General features: G+C 37.1%; 1 protein-coding gene and 1 pseudogene across 1 annotated transcript in view; one reads left to right on the top strand and one right to left on the bottom strand.

Annotated features, from left to right (window-relative positions):
• The window catches only part of LOC107719302 (obscurin-like protein 1), a 14,064-nt pseudogene extending 12,288 nt beyond the window's left edge, over positions 1 to 1,776 (top strand).
• Positions 1,777 to 3,262: 1,486 nt separating this feature from the next.
• The window catches only part of LOC107719300 (striated muscle preferentially expressed protein kinase-like), a 42,866-nt gene continuing 25,204 nt past the window's right edge, over positions 3,263 to 20,924 (bottom strand). Inside the window, exons 8-39 of the mRNA XM_016526704.1 lie at positions 19,405 to 19,662; positions 19,069 to 19,227; positions 17,971 to 18,160; positions 17,639 to 17,868; positions 17,349 to 17,468; positions 17,164 to 17,268; positions 15,167 to 15,373; positions 14,736 to 14,859; positions 14,468 to 14,640; positions 13,251 to 13,363; positions 12,985 to 13,153; positions 12,692 to 12,797; positions 12,389 to 12,586; positions 12,237 to 12,294; positions 12,036 to 12,113; positions 11,754 to 11,926; positions 11,640 to 11,666; positions 11,128 to 11,280; positions 10,988 to 11,030; positions 10,683 to 10,751; positions 8,273 to 10,577; positions 7,965 to 8,069; positions 7,758 to 7,874; positions 7,507 to 7,674; positions 6,932 to 7,054; positions 6,632 to 6,796; positions 5,923 to 6,454; positions 5,550 to 5,789; positions 5,215 to 5,438; positions 5,031 to 5,106; positions 4,270 to 4,419; positions 3,263 to 3,636 (exon numbers count right to left, since the gene is read on the bottom strand). Coding sequence (XP_016382190.1) covers positions 3,387 to 3,636; positions 4,270 to 4,419; positions 5,031 to 5,106; positions 5,215 to 5,438; positions 5,550 to 5,789; positions 5,923 to 6,454; positions 6,632 to 6,796; positions 6,932 to 7,054; positions 7,507 to 7,674; positions 7,758 to 7,874; positions 7,965 to 8,069; positions 8,273 to 10,577; positions 10,683 to 10,751; positions 10,988 to 11,030; positions 11,128 to 11,280; positions 11,640 to 11,666; positions 11,754 to 11,926; positions 12,036 to 12,113; positions 12,237 to 12,294; positions 12,389 to 12,586; positions 12,692 to 12,797; positions 12,985 to 13,153; positions 13,251 to 13,363; positions 14,468 to 14,640; positions 14,736 to 14,859; positions 15,167 to 15,373; positions 17,164 to 17,268; positions 17,349 to 17,468; positions 17,639 to 17,868; positions 17,971 to 18,160; positions 19,069 to 19,227; positions 19,405 to 19,662 — 7,208 coding nt within the window. The 3' untranslated portion in view covers positions 3,263 to 3,386. The remainder of the gene's footprint in view (positions 3,637 to 4,269; positions 4,420 to 5,030; positions 5,107 to 5,214; positions 5,439 to 5,549; positions 5,790 to 5,922; positions 6,455 to 6,631; positions 6,797 to 6,931; positions 7,055 to 7,506; positions 7,675 to 7,757; positions 7,875 to 7,964; positions 8,070 to 8,272; positions 10,578 to 10,682; positions 10,752 to 10,987; positions 11,031 to 11,127; positions 11,281 to 11,639; positions 11,667 to 11,753; positions 11,927 to 12,035; positions 12,114 to 12,236; positions 12,295 to 12,388; positions 12,587 to 12,691; positions 12,798 to 12,984; positions 13,154 to 13,250; positions 13,364 to 14,467; positions 14,641 to 14,735; positions 14,860 to 15,166; positions 15,374 to 17,163; positions 17,269 to 17,348; positions 17,469 to 17,638; positions 17,869 to 17,970; positions 18,161 to 19,068; positions 19,228 to 19,404; positions 19,663 to 20,924) is intronic.

Here is a 20,924-nt window from a genome sequence, read left to right as displayed (position 1 = left end):
AAGGATATTTTCGTGGCCACAGAAAATACTTTCATACAGTATTAATGCATTAGAGCATGTAGCAAGGATCAAAATCGTAAAGGGACATTAATTTGCAAGGCAGAATCAGAAACTCATGTAATTTGCGCACAAGAGTTTTATTAACTAAACATTAACACAAACTAGTCTAACAAACAAACATACATACACTCACGCGGACATACAAAAGGGGAGCTAAAGTGGATGAATGAAGCCATTAGAGAAACCAGAGAATGCAGATATGGAAAATGAGCCGTTTTACAACGGGGTCTACCGCTTATACTAAACCTCTGTTTCGTAATGATTGATGTGGATCAGACACATGAGTATTTGTTATATTTAACAAATAGTGGACAATACCCATCCCCAACAAGCAAAACATGTGGTAGAGAGAACCAGGCTTCTGGTTACCATGGTAACAAAGACACACATCAAGATAAGATTGTTTTACAACTCAAAGGAATGTAGAGTTTTCACTCTAAATTCACTTTGAAACAGACAAATGTACCCTTGTACTATACAGTCCATCCTAATTACATCTATCTCCTTCTAGATATAACCACCTGAGAAATGAAGGGATATGGACCCAATTTTCCCCATCTCATATTTTTTCCTCTTATAGTGTTTTGCTTATGTATTGATATGAACTCTTTTAAATGAACATTTTAGAATTGCATACTATTGTTAACAGAGATCACAGGTATGCCATGTTTGGTATCTTTCGGCTGCATTTTTAATGGTCTAAATATTCATTAATATTGTATGCTGATACCTATGGAAGATATTAGTGTTACCAGCGCAAAATATGTTATATTTTGTAATCTTAAGTGCAATACACAATAATGTTTGGAAATAGATCTTTGAACCTTTGATATCTGTACCAAATAAATCCCTTAGATCTTTGCTAAATTTTTCTCCACATTGTGCTCAGAACATGAATTAGAGATCATAACTGGCTTGGAGGATGTTTGGATTAAGGAGGACCAGAATGCTGTCTTTATGTGTGAGCTGTCTATGGAAGATATGCCTGTGGAATGGTACAAAAATGGCAGCAGGATACGCCCGACTACCACCATCAAGACTCGTTCAGAGGGTAAGGATAAACTAATGTGGATAAACTACAACTAATGTTGTATATACATAGCACTGATCCTTTGTTATCCTTTATTATTTATCACTGTACTAATGAAGTGCTTCTGTGTACAGTATCAGAGTTTTAAATTATACTTGAAAAATATTTTTTTTATTTTTCTTTTACCTTTTAAATAGGCGCAAAGCACTTCCTGCTTATATGCAATGCCAAGCCAGAAGATGGTGGAGAAATCAAGTTTGTTTCCAAACAGGTGGAGTCAGCTGCTTATCTTGAGGTTGAATGTACTGTACAAAAGATGTACTTAAATTGAATATGATTCTACATTCATAGTGAATTAAAAGATTATTTAATCCCACCATAAATCCTTTGTCCATATCTATTTTACAGAGCTTCCAGTAAGTATTGTCCGTCCCCTCAGGGATCGTACAGCACTGGAAAAACATAGAGTCATTCTAGAATGCACTGTATCATCCACAAATTGTGATGCCACCTGGTACAAAGGGGACCAAGAGTTGGAATCTACAGAGCACATGGAAATAATACAAGAAGGCTGTTATCATAAACTTGTCATCCACCAGGTGGCGCTAGAGGATGAGAGAACCTACAGTATTGAGGTTGGGGAGCACACATCCACAGCCAAGCTAATGTGTTATGTAGTGTTATGATTATTTTTTTTTTTTTGCAGTAGAACCATTTATGAATGTTATACAACTCACTCATGAATGTTGATAAATAAGAGAAAGTTGTATGTTATGTGGATGGAACACTTTTTATAGTATTTATAATCTTTAATATTTTACAGAATAAAATGACAGAATGTTATATTTTATAGATGCAAAAAATTTAATGTTTAGAATTTTCTGAATTGTGTTCAATTCAAAATCAGCAATACTATTAAAGCTAATGTCATATGAAACTATTTTCAAAGTACTGATGATCTTATAGCTGTAAACACGATGTCCTGGTAAAAAATAAAGTAAAATAAAAGTCAGAAGATGCCCATCTGTCAAAAAATTTTCCATTTTGTGTCTTCAATTAATGTTTTATTTGGAATTCTGCTGAACGAATACTTCATTAGAAAGGAAAAAGTCTCTCACAAGAATCAGAAACACATTTTGTAAATATACATGTTAGCACAGTACCCTTACCCACTGTTTTTTGTTTGTTTTGTTTGTTTTTTTACAAAAACAGCAAAACAAATCTATAATAAAACTCAACGTATTGAAAGGCATGCCAAAAAGTGTGATGTACAGAGTTCAAAATATAAAATCAAATGTATACATATATCTACCAGATTTACATAGTCGTAGTGACATAATGAGCAGACAAAGGAGAACATTTTCATTCTTGGTTTTACAGTGAGTTTTCATAAAATTTGAAACAAGTTGGAACACCAGTGCATAATGTGTTTCTAAACTTTAAGTGAGAATGTGTAGCCAAGTATGGTGTCCCACACTTGGAATTTGTGCTCTGCATTTAACCCATCCAAGTGCATACACACAGCAGTAAGCAGGGAACACACACACACACGAGAGCACTGTACATTCACTCCCCCACCGACAATCCCTGCCGGAACCGAGACTCAAACCTGCAACCACTGGGTTTCAAATCTGACTCTCTAACCATTAGTCCATCTGTTTTCATGAAATGTAGAATACAGTATTAATGTATTCTTCATCATGGACAGGTCTTATTACCCGTTTCTGTAATTCTTAAAATGGTTCTCAGTTCAAATTTGAGTCCAAATGGATGCATCACATGTAGCAAACTACATAAAAAAACAAAATGACAATGCTTTTATAAAAACATTAATTTGGGTACATTCACTGATCCAAAGTTAACTGAATCAAGTATTGCACCTTATATAATGTCCATCACCTTGAAACAACTGTTACTTGTCTACAGCTATCAACCAACTTTCCTATTATCAACACCATTGACTTATAATCAATGTTTTTTTCTTTGTGAGATAGAGTCTATTTTGTTCTAATATTACTCAAATTATGGGTGTCATCAAGGAAACCACTGGGTATCATTTCCAAACATTTTCCAGCTCTGAAGAAATTCATTACCTAATCCTAATAATAATAATTTAATTAATAATAATAATTTATGCATTTAGCAGACGCTTTTATCCAAAGCGACTTACATTACGACTTGCATTCAGGCTATACATTTTTTACCAGTAGGGGTGTTCCCGGGGAAGTGAACCCACAACCTTAGGCGCTGCTAACGCAATGCTCTACCACCGAGCCACAGGAACACATAATCCTGTTCAAAGTCCATGTTTTTCTTCACTTGGTGAGCTAGGCGTGGTCGGTGAGGCTGGGGATGAAGACCCACTCTGGTAGACTCTCAAGAGGACCTTGTGTTTAGTAGCTGTCTCTGCACATCTGCGCTGATGCTCCTCCAGGAATTCTTTGATCCGTGTGGTAGTGAAAGTCAAGGTCTGTCGACGAAGCTTCTTTAGATATGAGTCATGAAGCCATGAATGATTGAGGCAGTCCTTAATGGTGGGTCGACACCTGAGGAAAAAGTCCAGAAAATCAGTCAGGTTATTGGAATATCTACTATCTTTACTCTTTTTGTTCTGTCTTCAGGACAGAACAAAACAAAATACTGTCTCTTGCAAAATATCTAGTATATCAATTTTAATTAAAAAAGCAAAAATATAGGCAGTGCCTAATTTAAACATCCAACATTTTTCAAACTGTTTTCAGTGATTGTATTTAGTTTACAGAATACTCATTCATTCAGTTATTGACAGTTTAAAAACTCAGAAAATAATTAAATGACATCAAGGCTATAATGTGACTGGTTTTTGAGGCACACGTGATCCAAGATGACCGTTACGCTTTCTCAAATGGTAGAGCCACAGAGGGGTGTCCATTCCTGCACCTGAGGGCCAAAGTCCTGCGGAGTTTAGCACCAACACACACCAAGTTTTGAGTAATCCTGAAGACCTTGACTAATGGTTCAGGTGTGTTTGAATAGGGTTGGAATTCAACTCTAAACAAAGTTAACCCTCCAAGAGCTACTGCTGATCCAAAATGTGCAATGCTGTGAAGGCTCCAGGAACAGTTTGAAAACCCCTGTATTTAAGGGTGAAGTTTTAACTGAAGTTGCAACTGGCTCCAGGTTGTTTAATTAATATTTACCATGGATAGCCATTTAATATCTTCTTTAAAAAAGTGGAGGCACTTTGGGACACCTTTGGGTAGAGCTTAGTTGAGTCAAACTTTGCGGCATGGATTTTGGTCTCTGTCAGTTTTGGGTCTTTGTCTTGGAAAGGAAGTCTACCGCTGAGCCTACAGTATAAACAAAGGAACTTAAAATTAGACTCCAATTAAAGCAGCACTATGTAACTTTTGGCGCTCTAGCGGTTAATAAACAGAACTGCACACATCCCGCGGAAGAACATTCCAACCGGAGCTACTTCTCTAAGTTTATGTCTATGGCGATTCACGCAGTTATGTGTTACTCCGCAGCGGTGACGACCCGACCAGGCTACAATAGTCCAAATATATTATAAGTGTACCGTAGTGATTCGGAATAAGACAAAAACGCGGTTTGGAAGATGAATTCATGATGTACTCGCTCATTATATACATTTTGCAAATTTTGAACACAGAAAAAGTTACATAGTGCTGCTTTAATAAATACTGTTGTTTGGAAGGAAAATATTTTTGCCTTTTGTAAGGTTAAATATTTCTCAAGCAGGAATGCTTACATTGCTGTTTCACACTCTAAAATTGAAAAGCATTAAAAAATCTATTTCTTAAAGTTTAGACCAAAGTGAACACTGTTTATTTTTTTATTGCATGTTACCTCTTCTCTCAAAAATACACCACAATACAACTGTAAAGTTGGTTGCATCAAGTTTCATGCCAACTTTAATTCCTTTATAGACTGGACTTACATAATATAGGAAAGAACTCCTAAACTCCAGATGTCAGCTGGGGGTCCTACTAGATCCCCTTTCAGCAATTCTGGAGCTTGAAGAAGGCAGGAAACAGGTCATTATTGTCAACAAGACACTAATAGATATTTTGAATCAATATGTAGAGAACCGTTACAGGATAAGAATTGTATGTTGCGCATACCCATGTGCTCCAGAGTCCCAAGTTCTCTGCTGTACGGTTGGAGGGAGAGAGGGTTAAACCTTTGAGCACTGCCAAAATCTATGATCTTAATCACATTGAGGTTGGTGACCATGATGTTGTCTGGCTTAATGTCCAGATGAAGAATCCGGCAGTTGTGGAGATATTCTAAACCCTGAAGAATCTGGACAATGAAACCCACTACATCATCTTCAGAGTAACAAAATCTGGAAGAGAAAACAAGAGTTTTCTGAGAACACTGAACTTAATTTTCAAAGCCCAGTTAAAATATAATAGATAATCTATAAAAAACTTGACCATACTAGACTATTACACACCTGTCAACGAGACTATACAGGATCTCTTTGCCTGTGCAGTAATCTGTTATGAGTACAAGGTAGCGAGGTGTGATATAGGCTTCATGTAGGGCCATGATTCTTTCACAACGGAGGGACTTGAGGATCTCATACTCCTTTATGACTGCTTGCTTGGTCTGCTGATCATAGGAAATAATCTTTGCTATAAACATCTTGCCTGTTGAGTTTTCTCTGCAATCCCTTATCACTCCAAAACGACCCCTGTCAAAAAATGGACGAGTTGTGTGAAAATGCTTGCAGGATTGATTTGTGAACTGTATAATTAGATAGAGAATTATTAAATAAAGGGAACAAAAAGGAATAACAAATATAGGAATTCATTTTATTTTCTCACCTGGCTTTCTCGTCCAAAAATCTGTATGGTTTCTGAGGAACTCCTTGCCTCAAAGTGGTCTCAGTTTTGGTGGAGGATACCACTCTTCCCATCTCTGGTGTAGGTGAGCTTGCTCCTTCTCCTATTGGACTGATACTGCTGACCGGGATCACAGGAGGAGAGATAGGGTTGGGAGTAACTGAGCATGTGGCTGGAACATACGAAGGGACAGGAGAAATTGATCTGCCTATTGAGGGTGGAGCTGTGTATGACCTTGGCGATACAGTCTGGTTTTGGGTAACAGGGGAAACCGTGCTGATAACGCTTGTTGGCTTGGGGTGAACAAGAGGAGGGATAGATGTCTTTGGGCAAGAGTGAGAAACAGACACCTCAGAGGAAGTATTTGTGACATCACCAGACTGTGCAGGACTAGGACTAATGGACTGACGAACACTTGACTCTGCTAATATAAAAGCAGATGCAGTCACAGCAACAACAGGAAAAGAAGATGAGGGGTGTGTCTTCATTTCAGCTGGTTGATGGTGTGGTGCCACTGCAGGACAGAGGTAGGAATTATGTACACACAAATTGATTTAGCTAATCCAGAAAAGAAATATGAATTCACACATCCAGCTAATTAAAATATTCAAAATCTTGTAACAAAAGCTAATATTACCAACAGAACAATGATACGTTTTAATGCTGTACAACTGAACTGCATGCTTAATACCTTCAACGTTAATTCTTACTCCCTCTGATACATTACTGTATGGACCTTGGCCAGCTTTATTTACACATCCCACACGGAATCGGATGGCAGAACCCGTTGGAAGTTCAGAGGAATTGTAGAAACAATCAGTCACTCCTGTAGCTTCAATCACCCACTTATCATCACCTACAGATAAAATGTGAAATTTTAAATCACTGCACACAATGAATGACAAGGAGAACACTTTTAAAAAGATAATAATATTTAACACAGTAGTACATGATAAATCAGTATATGCCAGATGTATTAGACATTCCCTACCATCACATTTTCTCTCAAGTGTGTATGTGCAAGGAACTTTGGAGTCTGATGGTTTCCATTGCACCAGAGCAGTGTTATTATATATCTGTGGAATCTCCGGGGTTCCTGGCCGTTTTGGAACACCTTAACATGTGATATAAACACAAAATATGGATCAGAAAATAACTTTTGCAAGTTTGGCATATATTCAGCATAGCGTTAGTTCAGGCAGGCCACGTCAGTCAAGCTCGCATCAGCCGACAGTCAGCTGTTCCTGACGTGTACCAATCCAGTCTTGACACCTATCACAAGCGGTCTATTTAAATTCCCATTCTTCAGCGTCTCTTCCATCGCATCACTGCTTGCAATTAACTCCCTCTTGCTGCTCTTAATTGTCTTGCTGCTCTCCCCGCTCTGTCCAAGCATGGCTGCATGGACAGGCGTGTGGAGTGTTGCCCAGAACATAACCATACCGCCAACACTAACTGTATGCAATATAATTGTAATAAATATACTTGACGAAAGTGGTCCTGATTGAAACCCAAACACTGGGCATTAATGCTATACTGAATAATAAGCAACCTTTCAGAGCTTACAGGCTATTGAGAGTTTACAAGAAGTAGTAGCAGAGGCCAGGTTATTAGAGGCTACACATTCATATATTCCTGCATCCTTCTTAGAGGTCTTCGTGATCATCAAAAGTTGCCTTCCATCTGGGTAGGCCACTAAGCTCATTCTGTCATTAATTTCCAAAGGTTTCTTATCTATGAACACAGGAGAAAAGTTAATTGTTGGAGCACTACTGTTTTCATAATTAAAAGAAAACAAATAAATGAAAAAAAAAAACCTTTTCTCCATAATATTTTTGGCTCAGGACTACCAGCTGAAAGACAACTAAGAGTCACTGGATTCCCTTCAAGTAGAACATTGTCCTTTAGTGTAATATGGAAAACTGGAGGAAAATCTGAAATAAAGGATACATTTTTTATTTAATTTTAAATTTCCACAAAACACATATTAGAAGTAGAACTATTTTAATGGGGGTTTTTTTCACCTTCCTTTTTAATTGCAGGTGCATTTGATTTTGATGGTGTCCTGACTCTCTTGCTTCTGGACAAACCCCATCTGTCCCACCTAGACCTGATTTCAGTTTCAGGAGCTGTCAACAATGAATCACTTTAATGCAGTTTTATAATCATTTGCATAAGTTAGGTTCCAAGGTTTAACTTGCAGTATACTAGTTACAGTGTAGCATACTTAGCAACTTACATGTTTAGCAATACGTGTCAGAATTTTTTTTTTGGATAACTGATAAAAAATAAATTAAATAAAATGTATTGCAAAAAACTCAGTAATACATACTCTGAGAGGATTGTATAGACTGTGAACTAGAAGTGGAGATCAGTGTCTCTTTGGACGATGTAGAAGCAGTTTGTGAGGGAACTTGGTTCTCTGGATTATCTACACTCTTGTGAATGAGCCCGTCAGATTGAGAGCGGCGATGACAAGAGGACAAAGGTGTTTTCTGTCCTTCATTTTTAACCTCCTTTTCTCCCTCGCTCTTGTTAGACTGACTTTGCTTTCTTAATGAAAATCCAGACTCGAACTTTTTTCGCAGTGCCAGAACTGGTGAATCACTGATTTTCTTTATGTCTTGTTCTTTTAGAGTTTCTTCATCGCTGTGGGGTTTAGTTTCCCTATCATTAATGTCTTTTGACTTACTATGCACTCTATCAAATATTCCTGAAACATTAGATTCAAATTTACGTCGCACTGCAAGGATCGGTGATTCAGCAACCTTCTTACTATTTTTTTCAAGATTTTCTTTCTCTGTATTCATAGTGTTATCAAAGCATCCTATCTTAACTTCTTTTTTGTCTAGGGACTTGCTACGTCCCATTGCCCATGTAACACGCCGTCTGTTAGCTAAAGAATCTGAGGTCTCCTCTTTCCCTTTTTTTGGTTGCAGTCTCCTTGCACGCATAGAGAATCTTCCAATAAATCCAAGGCCGGATTCCTTTTCCACCTCCCTGAGGTCTTGGACAGACTTGGATTTTTCTTGTAATCCTCTAGGTCCAAACTCCAATGGGGCACCTACAGGGTGAGGTCGATAAACCTCTTCATTTGATTTCCGTGGGAGAACAGGTGAGTTTTCTTCAGACTTGGTCCTTGTCAATCGTTTCAGGCCATGTGTCAAAGAAGATTCCCTCTTCTTAAACCTTGCCTCAAAAATTTCCTCTGAATCAATATCTTTAATATCAGTTCTAAGAGTTGGGTGATATGCAGAGGAAGCAGAATAAAAAACAACTGGATGTCCAGTGGTAGGTTGAATATCCGGGTCTGAGATTTTTAAGATAGTGGTGGGTAACACTGTGAGAGATGATGCCTTTTTGCCATTTACCTGCAATTTACTGGAATAATTTGAGGATATGTCATGTGGAAGTAAATCAAGAGAAGATTCAATACTTTTATTTATCTGTCCTGGCACACAGTCTTGAGAGAATTTGTGCTCTTCCATCTTCTCTACCTTCTTATCAGTGTCATCTAAAATAGATGCAGGTTGAGATGTATTCATAATTTGGATGGCACCAATAGCCTCTTCCTTAGATACTTGTTTATTTTCTAAGTCTGGAGTTGGTGGATTGGATGAAATTTCTCTTGGAAACACAGGCTTAGGACCATCCTTGGTTTGTTCTGCGATAGTAGATGTGGCTTCCAACAAGTTATGGTCCCCAGAAAAAATGGAGGGAATCTCTAGTGGGGCTCCAGATCTCCTATGTAGTGAAATTAACTCTGCGTTTCCGTCCCTTAAAGAAGACCTCTTCCTGAATGCAGTATTTGGACAAGTATACTCAGGGCTATCAGTGGATAATGCCCGAGGAACTTCTGAAGCACTCAACTTGGCACGTCTAAAGTTACGATCCAAAGAAGCAGTTCGCCTCTCATCATCAACACCCAGTGTCTCAAGCAGGGGGCCACGTAGACCACTCATATTCTTGTCAACAGTGCCTCCTCTTAGCAACCTCTGCCGCATAAGATCCAGTTTTAGAGCATAATCTTCCTTGCTCAGCCTCCCCGTCTTTGGACTATTGCTCCTGTGTGGCAGCTCCATGGAAACTGCCTTTTTCATGTGCTTTTGGCCTTCCTCTGTAGTATCGCTCATATTACCATCTTCAGGTGTGATCTGCAGAAGAAGAGCACTGTCAGCAGAACTCCCTCTTCGCATTAGCGCTCTTCTGGATTTGCATGCTACCTGTTCAGCTTCTACACTGGAACCGCTTTGCAAGGATTCTTTCAAGTTCACAGTCATTTCTGTAATCTCCAGGTGGTCTACATTCTTCTGTCCATCAGTTGTCTGACATTCTGTGATGTCCTCCAGCCGATTAATGTTTTTATGATAGGACTCATTGGATTCTCTAATGACATCAACATCATCCTCATGGATCTCAGTCAGTGGCATCCGGGAACCAGAGAACATCATTGTGTGAGGCATAGGGATGAAAGGAAGTTCATCAATGTCCTCATCTGAATCGGAGGATGACAATGGAGGTGGTGAACCATCTTTAAGGTTTCTTGTTACAGCAAGGGACACATGGCTTGAAGAGTCATCCAGCAACTCTGATATTGATCTCATCACCATTTTAGATTTGTATCTAATGAGTGAACACTGAAAAGGATATAATAAACAGTTAAGAACTCAATATTGTCATTTCTTTTATAATTAATTTATAATTAATGATTTTTTTTTAATATATAGGTTTTTATTGCTTACCTGCCATTTCCGTCTGGCTAATATTTGCTTATGTAATGTTGTGTTGATACTCTTTCCCTTTACCAGTGACTAAGAAAAAAAAGGTCAATTAGATTATTGTGCTCTAAAAATACACTTCAAGGCAACAACATCTCTGTGGTGTTTCTGTTGTATGGCAGCTATGTATATGCACACATGTAGTGACCCAGAACATCTGTAGCTAGGAGTCAAAGTGGTTAATTAAAGGGTGCTTGAAGAATTATTATTATTATTATTATTATTATTGCATTAATCAGTACTGCAGCCTGTTTGATATTCTATCTTACCTTGAACCAAGGATGAAGAAGACATTCTGTGGCATGGGGTCTCCTGAAGTACAAATGATTGAACAAATTTAAGACCGTGTAACTCCATTACAACAGTCAGACATGTTTATCTCAGAGATTGTGGTGCAATGAACACTTACAGTTTACTTGATACAAGGAGCTTTATGATGAATCCTTTTGCTTCTCTGCAAAGGTCTTTGAACATGCTCTCCTCAAAGGCAACATTGTAGTTCCTGATGTTCAGCAACGAGTCACGGTCATTTTCCCCAGCAAATGGAGAAACTCCTGTTAAGCTGTAAATTATGTGAATGAAAAAGAATTGTTACATGATTTCACACTTAGCATTGAATGTAAAATTCTATCAGTGGTGAGTACAAATATAACACAAATAGGTATTTTGATAGTCCACTTAAGACATTATAATAACTATACCTTTGCAATTACAGTTATTTTGTCAAATGCCACTCATTAGAGTAACTGTAGACTATCTGATATACTGACATTAAGTAATTTTGCAAGTCTTCTTCTAACTTTGCAAGTCTACTAACCCTAACCTAACAGTCTACTAATACACCAATGAGAGTTAAATGACATGTAATTGAAAACATTTATTTAGTAGAATGTATAAAGTGTAACCTACAAATATACATACCATAAGTAAGTTATGACACCCACTGGCCTGTAGAAAGAAAGATAGTTTTAAAAAATATAGAGAATGAAAGTTTAACCATCTATCTAAAAGGTAGGTGACGCAATGGTATTTTACCAAATGTCTGTAGATTTAGAGATGGGTGACTGGTTTACAATCTCAGGAGCAATAAATTCTGGTGTGCCATATTTGCAGTACAATTCTTCATTTGGTTTGACTTTCAGAGCATTGCCAAAATCACAAATACGAATGTAATCACTTTTTTGGTCTGCCATGAGGATGTTTTCGGGCTGAAAGACACATACATACTGTATAATTACTCGCCTCTGAAATGTCAAAAACCGCAATTCGCAATGATTATCAAAGCATTTAGTAAATGGTACAGTTTTATCTGTTGACCTTTATATCAAGATGAATTATGTCATTCTGGTGAAGATAGTCGATACCCTGAAGTAGCTGCCGTATGATAGACCGAACCTGTAAACAGAACATGAACATTAATTCTGTAGATTATATTAATCTCTCAGTAATTCACTGATTTTGTTTTAACATCATGCAGCAGCAAATAATAGTTACTGAATAAACAGTTAAAACACCAACCTCAGATTCTAAGATGGTTGTTCTTTTTGTTATTCTTTCCAAAAGCTCGTCGTGGCACCTTTATAATCATTTAAAGATAATAACTTTTTAACTTATAACTTATCTTTTTAAAACATATTTAGAAAGGATAATTAATCAGAAGGAAAGGATACAGTTCAGTAATGATGACCACTACACGCCTCTTTTCAAATGCATCATAGAAGTGAATGATCTTCTCATGGTCTAATTCTGACAGGAGGGTCATCTCTCTCACGGCACAAGCTTTTCTCTGTGCCCGCAATGAGATGAATTTTGCTGCAAATATTTGCCCATTTTTCTGCGTCACTTGCTTGACATATGAAAAAGCCCCTCTGTGAGCAAGAACATTACAGACTTGTCAGATCCAAATATATACAGCATACTCTTAATAATAATGAAACTATAAACAGGAGTGTCCTTCTGGTATGGTGTCTGACCTGCCAATCTCTTTGTGTATGTCAAAGTAATCAGTCAGCCTACGCATCCTCCATAGAATTGTGCCTTCATCTTCCATTTGATCTTCCTCCTCCTCCACATTTTTGGCTGTGAAATTGTAAGTACACCCACACACATTTACTTTGCTATCTAAATGGAGACATTCATCAGACATGTATATGTTAGTAACATCACCCTGTTAATTTTAAACAAACATAGCTAGTGTCTTCTGGGTGAATTATTCTCTAGATCTGCTTCTGGCTAAGCCATATTCAAATTAATCTGTATTACTCACCAGTATGAACAGTAAGCTCAGCCTTACAGGACACTGACCCAGCCAGGTTCTTAGCAGTGCAAGTGTAGACCCCTTCATCCTCAGACTGAGCATTAAGAATCACAAGCGAGCACTCTCTGTCATCATACACAAAGGTAAAATGACTGCTCTCTGCCAGAAGGATACTATCCTGAAAGTCAAATAGCACAAATGAGTGGAATTACTAAGGACAGAAAAAATGTTCAATGAAATTTCAGCTGGCATGATAGTCAATAGCGCAAACTGACCTTGTACCAGAGGATAACAGGGTCAGGTTTCCCGTCTACAACGACAGCAAAGCGAGATGTTTCCCCCACGCACACATCCAAGTCCTCCATGATGGTCTCAAATGAAGGGGGCACTGAAATATACAAGAAAAAACAATCAGAACAGTTTAAAAACAGAACACCTGAAGACACCTGAAGCAGGATCAGTGCAGACAATTAATACTCAAGTATAAATAAAATAAAATACACTGTCACTGATTTTATTTCATTGGTTCTTGTGTCATGGCATGTGTTAAGTCCCATGACACACAAAAACATATGAGTTTTGATGTTACTGATGTTTTGGATGTTTCATGTCGCCATACTGGATTATGCATGAGTTTATTATATTACTCTAACCCTACCTTTATGTTGCACGATCTAATGGCATCATGCAATAGGTTATGTTATTGGAATGGTGATATTGGATTATATATCAATGTTGTTAATCAATGTTTTGCTTATTGCTTGCTTGACATACTAAGTGATTGTATCCCTTCAGATTAAACTACTGGGGTTGTTTGGATTACTTTTATGCTATGTCCTTTTTGGATCTTGGACTTTTATTGTATGGACAAAAAACTGAAAATCATAAAAATTTGGTTAATGGTGTTCATCGTCTGTTTGATTACGTCTTTAATTGATTTTTCCATACATTTCTGCCATATGTACATTAACTGACAGTCACCACTGATAAGCTACCACTAAATATTGTAGAAACTTAATTTGCTGTAAAGTTGCTTTGCAACAATTTGTATCGTGAAAAGCACTATACAAATAAACTTGAATTGAATTTAATTTAATTGAATAAAAATGTGGAGTTTGTGATGAGAATGATAACAGTTTGCATTTATTGGTGGACTAGACCTTTAACAAAACACCTTTTTGAACATGCTGGAAGGTTTCTTACAACTAATACCCAATAAACACCCATACTAAGATGTATGTGCATCATTTGGAAAGCATTGAATTCTAATTATTGTGTGCAGACGCCATCTCAAAAGGAGCAGATTTTTATTTACTACATAAACATTGCAAGTTTGCTGAAAACCTTGTGGGCAGCGCTGTGACATGTAGCATGGTTGCGCTTTGGGCAACCAGAGTTGGGCGATCCATGGACCTTATCCCTCTCTTCCACTTACTTACATTACTTTTACTTGTAAGTTTAAAAAGAGTGAGTGGCCAAAAAGTGCATTCACCTGCCACTGCCAGCTGCAGAGTGCAGAGGTCACTGCCATACTGGTTGTTTGCCATGAACATGAGCTGACCTACATCCGTGCTTTTCACTTTGGTAATGTGTAAGGCATGCTGGTCATCATCAGGCATGGTCATCTCTAATGCACCAGGTTTGTTGAGAAGCACCACTCCCCTTCTAGTAAACAATGGCTTACTTGATATTATACACATATTAATATAATACACAATTTATACTGCAATTTGAATGTTTTGTTTGCATTTGACACTAACCTTTTCCATGAGCTTGTTGCTTGGACATGATTAAGTGTTATTGTGATAGTGACAGGCTGGTTCTCAACCACATACACAATATCAGGCTTGTCCAGAATGACTGGAGCTTTGTGTAAGTATTGTCCTGTGATATGAAAATAATAATAATAATAATAAATGATTTCAACAAGTCTACATGCAATGTGCATCCATCAGGCAATGACAGAGCCAGCATTTCACAAGCAAAAAGGTTTATGTGGGTTTGCTTTGGCCCGCTGAGATGAAGTAAGGCTATAGCTATGACCGCTGCATTCATTAAAAATGCAGAATAGTAGAAGATACATGTGTAATCAAGGACAGAATGAACAAATATGTCATCAGAAAGTAACAAATATCTCCACATTTCTCTGATGTGAGTAGAGACAGAATTCAAGTTCAAATCTTCTCAATACCTCTGTCAGTGAGCTGGACCAGGTCAGTGGACTGTGAGGGTTTGCTGGATGCTTTTCCAGTGGTACTAAGGACTCTGAAGGAATAACACACTCCTTTAGAAAGAGAGGTGACTGTATAGGAGGTGTCTTTGAGGCTTGAGGCAATGGTTGTCCACTGGGTGGAGCCTAGAGCTTGTTGTTGAACAATGTACATAAGTGAAGCTGGATCTGAAATGAACAAAGGACATGGAAAATTATATATAGAAGAGCAGGGGAAAAGGTAAACCTTTTACTTAAGTTGCCTTTTAGGCAAAGATTACCTATAATATATATATTGGACTTTTAATCCTCCACATGCTTCCCATTGCGGTGGAACATGGGAAAGAATGATTGGGCTTGCAAGAAGAATTCTTGATTCCGTGTTCCTCCAGTTGAAAGACAAACTTACCCACGAGGTGCTGGTGACCTTCATGGCAGAGGTAGCAGTCATTATCAATGCCAGGCCCCTTGTTCCCGTGAATATATATATATATATATATAATTAGTTATAAAGCTTCTATATCAAAAGTGATAGAAATGTGACTTATTTGGAACTTGCTCCATTTTAGGGATAAGCAGAGTGATTTTAGGGATAAGCTAATTAAGTTTATTAAGTTAATAATAATATTATTATATAATATTAAGTTTTTTCTACATTTGGATGGAAAACCTATAACTATTACTGTAGTTGGGCCATTGAGCCTGAACCATCTGACACACTGTATCCCATAGCTACATTGTTGTACATGGTTTGGTACATTGGAAATTCACAAACATACATTGTATATATATTTTTAGACCTTGACTGGTTTTCTTTGATAAACATTTAATTTCACCTGCCATGTATAAAATTTAGTTTAAAAAAAAAAAAAAAAAAAAAAAAAAAAGGTTTAAAGACACCATGAAATTAAAACTGACATTTCTTATTTTTTAATGAATACTGCATTGTTTATTATAAATGGTTTATCCATGTAAATCATTATTTATTTATTTTTGTTCATGTGCCTTCATAATCTTTAATCAAGAACATTATCTCCCCCTTCCCCTCGCAACGATATCTCTTCTCTGATGATGTGTCCACCAGTGCGAGGGCTAGACAATAATCTCTCCAATCCAGTAACCTGTCACTCACATGAGGTCTCAGTGACAGAGTATTGCAGGGACAATATATTTTTGTAAGCCAAAATCTGGAAACGAGTTAGAATTTTAAAAGCCTGAAATAAGGTCTATGGTTAAGACAAACTCAATGTATTTTCCCATTTTATTTTATACCATAAAATACATAACACACCCTTGTGATTTTTTTTAAAGATTTTAATTGTCTTTAAACAAGCGATTGCTAACAAGTGGCTAAACTGGACTACAGAGGTTGTTGGGCAAAGAGAAAGGAAAAAATGAAATCGCATCATATGACCCCTTTAAATGTCATCAGACCAAACAAGAAAACTCATCCACTCACTGCAGCTCTTTACTCTTTTTACAGCCTCACTGTGTTTATAATCACTCTTTCAAACCATTCTCACTCAAACTTTCAGGAAAAAGGGTGATGCTAACTTCTGAGTTGGCCTACAAAAATATGTCCTCACTGCTGCACTCTATTAGCAAACGACAATAATACACTCAATTCCAGATGGACAAAATCAAGTGAAACATCCTACCACACTCTCCCCTAGTTGTCGATTAATTATCACAGATTATATAACATGATAAACTAACTTTAAGCAGAATCTAAAGCAGCTTTTTTCAATCCTGGTCCTGGGGACCCAGCGCTCTGCACATTTTGTATGTCTTTCTTACCTGACACAATCAGCTGAGTTCATGGAGCCTTCACATAATAAGCTGGTTATCTGAATCAGGTGTGTTAAATAAGGCAGATGTAGAAAATGTGCGAGCCGTGGATCCCCAGGACCAGGACTGAAAACCACTGATCTAAGGAACTATCATACCAATTCAGTTTAAGAAAAGTCAGACAAATTTACCTATGGATGGGTCTAGGTTTTGTGGTATTTTCCAGCTCAATGAGACTGTTCTCCCAGTTACAGATTCAATTACTGGAGGATCATCAGGTGGCTCAGGAAGGCCAACTGTCAAGAAACTACAATGTTAGTGAGGTGGACACATAGGATTTTACAATACTAATATATGACAAAAAGTTCCATCTTACCTGCAACATATAAATGAGCATAGCAGACAGCCTTTCCCACCTTATTGGAAATGACACATTTATACACACCACTGTGGCCATGACACACCGAATTAATGACCAGACTGTGAACATCCCTGTCTAGAAGAGGTTTATGGTAAGATATGATTGAAGACAACATGCATTCGGGAGACGATAAATGTAGAAAACTTATAAGTACCTCACAATTATAAGTAAAGATAGTCTTATTAAACTAAAGATGGGCCATAAACATCCTTTACAATGCCTCTGACAAAATTTTGTGGACTTACACTGTATCATCTTTCTGTCATCAGAACTCTCTATCTTCATGCCGTTGTGGTACCAAATGATTTTGGGATATGGCAGGCCTGTCACCCTGCACTTCAATACTGCTTCTTTCCCATCTACCACTTCCAGGTCACTGAGAGGTTTTATGAAGTCTGGCATTGTCCTGTGTTCCACCTCTCCCTCAGACACCTCAGGCTCCTCAGGGATTGAAGGCATTTTCTCTAACCTTGACCTGAAGTGTGAAAAACAAACAAACGAGTCAGAAAAGGGGTAAAGAATGGTAACAGTTTTTTTTTTTTAATTAGACATTGTTAAGAAGAGTTTGTCTTCTTACATGTGAGTAGATATGGCTGGTCGTGGTTCGTGTACATAGAGTTCAGATGAGCTTTTTGCTTCTCCTTGAACATTTCGAGCAATTATTGTGTACAATCCCTTGTTCTCCTTGTTAACATGAGTGATGAACAGAGAGTGATGCCCATTCACTTTGAGGATACGAATATTATCACTCTCCACCACAGGTTGTTCTAGGACACAAAAAGGTATGTTCAATCAGTGTCGACAAATGTTTCGTATTCCATAAAAATAGTTAAAACAAAGTTCTATTATGAGAACTCTCTGAAGAGTTTAATATGGTGATGGATATGACAATGTTAATGTATTTGGTCATGGCGGAATAGATCTGCTACGCTGCTGCTGTTGGTTATTGCTGTATTTGTAGATTATTGCTGCTGCTGCTGCTAGCAAGTACATGAACTTGCTACTTCCAATAAATAAGCCAATATGGTGCTGTGAGTATTTAAGACATACTGCTGCTGCACAAATAACATATAAAATAACCCATAGCAGATTTATACAGGTGGAGCTGGGGAAGGTGGAGGGTTTCAGAGGAACTCTGAAAGCGTGCTGCAATACTAATCAGCCATTTAAATGTAAAGCAGCAAGCTCATTGGCTGTGTATGCAACTTGAACCAATCAGCTTGTGACAAGTCAATAATAATAATAATATATAATAATAACAAGTTATTATTATTATAATACAGTGGGTACGGAAAGTATTCAGTTAATATTTTTAATTGTTTTTAGCTTTATTTTTTGTTTTTCATTTCAATGGTAAGTTTTGAAATTTTGTTGTATGCATTTGTCATTTTAATTTAATTTCTTTATTTTTAAAATGTGTATAAGTAGTATTTATAAAGTTTTAGCTTTTAGTTTCGGATCTGTTTTTAGTTGTTTTAATACTACAATTGATTGCTTCTGTTGTCCTCATTTGTAAGTCGCTTTGGATAAAAGCGTCTGCTAAATGACTAAATAAATAAATAAAATAAATAAGTCGTTTAATGCTAAGAATATCAGAGTTTCATGACAGAACTTGGTATTTATTTTAGGGAAACAAGTCTTGGTCTTTATTTTTTTATTTTATTTATTTATTTACCACAATGAGACCAGGTGACTTCAGGAGGGGGAGATCCACTGACTTTGCAATCAAATTGTGCAGACCGGCCCTCAGTAGTCTCCAGTGCCTCCAGTTTCTGTGTAAAGTTTGGCTTCTTAGATGGAATCACCAGAAGATTAGCTGTGCAAATGAGCTCTTCTGTACCATGCAAACAAGAACAAGAAGCTTATACAAGTTAATATTAATTGGAAGCAAATAAGTATTACTAGGAAACAAGATTAACATAACATTAAAGAATAGGCAGCTCAATGTTGATGCATAAATGATGTAAGATTTAGCTATATGGTCACTTTGGAATGTTGTTAGGACTCTTACCTTTTGCTGAACTGATTTTACAAGTATAGCTTCCACTGTCGTCTTCGTGCGCAGATTTGAACAGAAGGCTGCATCGGTGTCCATCAAACTGCATCTTACAATCAAATAGTGCTGGCTGTATCAACTTCCCATTAGCCAGCCAATCAACATCCACAGCCTGTGGACCAGTTATGAAACATTCAAATAAGGCTATCTCTCCTGCCTTGACTTTCAGATCCTGCATTGGTCTGGAAATTGTCAGAGAAGACTCAGCAGGAACTGCATGGCAAAAAAGAACAGTTACAAGTCATGTGTACCATCCAAAGTTCATAACTTAGTTCGAAATATATAAAAATAAATAAATAATACAATGGGGTTCAGAAGTCTGAGACACGGATTTAATGTAAGCCTAGACATTTAAAAAAATCTGTTAATTAAAACGAAGAGTAAAATTCAAATAAGATTCTAGATGTATAGTGTAGTTAAACTTTTTATTCAAATTGTTGTTGTGAAGGGCTGCCTGATTACATTATGTGGTCCCCTACTAACAAAAACAATTCCTTTAAGCGGCCTTTATTTCATGCGATGGATTTGCTATCAACATCAGCACAATAAGAGACGTTGTGGTACTGAATGTCAGTAATTTGATTCCACCCACTCAGACTTTCACAGTTTATTAATGCACTTGAGTTTTATTTCCTAACATTAATGTTGTCATGGCAGTGTAATGCTTAGCAAAAGAAGAGAAAAACTGCAGTGGATCTTGGCCAATGAACAAACACAGATGGCTCTGAGTGAGATTTCTAACTGACCACAGCTGGGGAGATAATCAAATAATAAAAATTAAATAATAATTTCCCTGATCCAATCAAAGTTTTTCCACGTATGAAAGGCAGTCCCCCTAGCACAGAATAAATGCTGTGGCTTAATGGAAAATCCCAGAAACATTCCTTTGTTGAAAGGTGTCACAGAATTTCTGATATATTAAAATTGTCATGGCAGTTATCTAAAATTGTAAATATGCCTTGCTTCAGTTGTTATGCTCACTGTCTTTCTTTTTTTTTAAATTTTTTTTATCATTTTTCTTTAAAGAAAAATATCCTCAACCTTTCCAGTGTTATAAAGTTCTTGTCTGGTAGATTTGCTGATACTTTCATATAGACTATATAAAAAATCACATAATAGTAGTACTTTTAAATTAAATTGAATCTATTAAAAGTCTGTTTTATTCGAAATTACATGGCTGTCACACATGGATGCATACATAAATGAAGGAAGGTGCATAAATTAGTTATCAAACAAGATCTGAAGAAAAAACATCCTGGGATTTATCTAAACTGTATTTCATCAGTGGTTTATTTTAAAGCCAGTTAAAAACAACAATCTTACACATTGCAATAAAACAAGGCTGCAATTATATGAAGGAACAAGGGGGACTATAAATGTGCTGTGTATTTTGTGATCTAAAAAGGAAACACTTACTAGGCTTCTCCACTAGCCAAAGATAGCAGAAGTACTTACAGTGGGTATTGAAAAGACCC

The sequence above is a fragment of the Sinocyclocheilus rhinocerous genome, unplaced genomic scaffold (assembly GCF_001515625.1).
Source record: "Sinocyclocheilus rhinocerous isolate Xijiao unplaced genomic scaffold, SAMN03320098_v1.1 scaffold1142, whole genome shotgun sequence".
Classification (NCBI taxonomy): domain Eukaryota; kingdom Metazoa; phylum Chordata; class Actinopteri; order Cypriniformes; family Cyprinidae; genus Sinocyclocheilus; species Sinocyclocheilus rhinocerous.
This window is presented reverse-complemented; position numbering and strand designations above follow the sequence as displayed.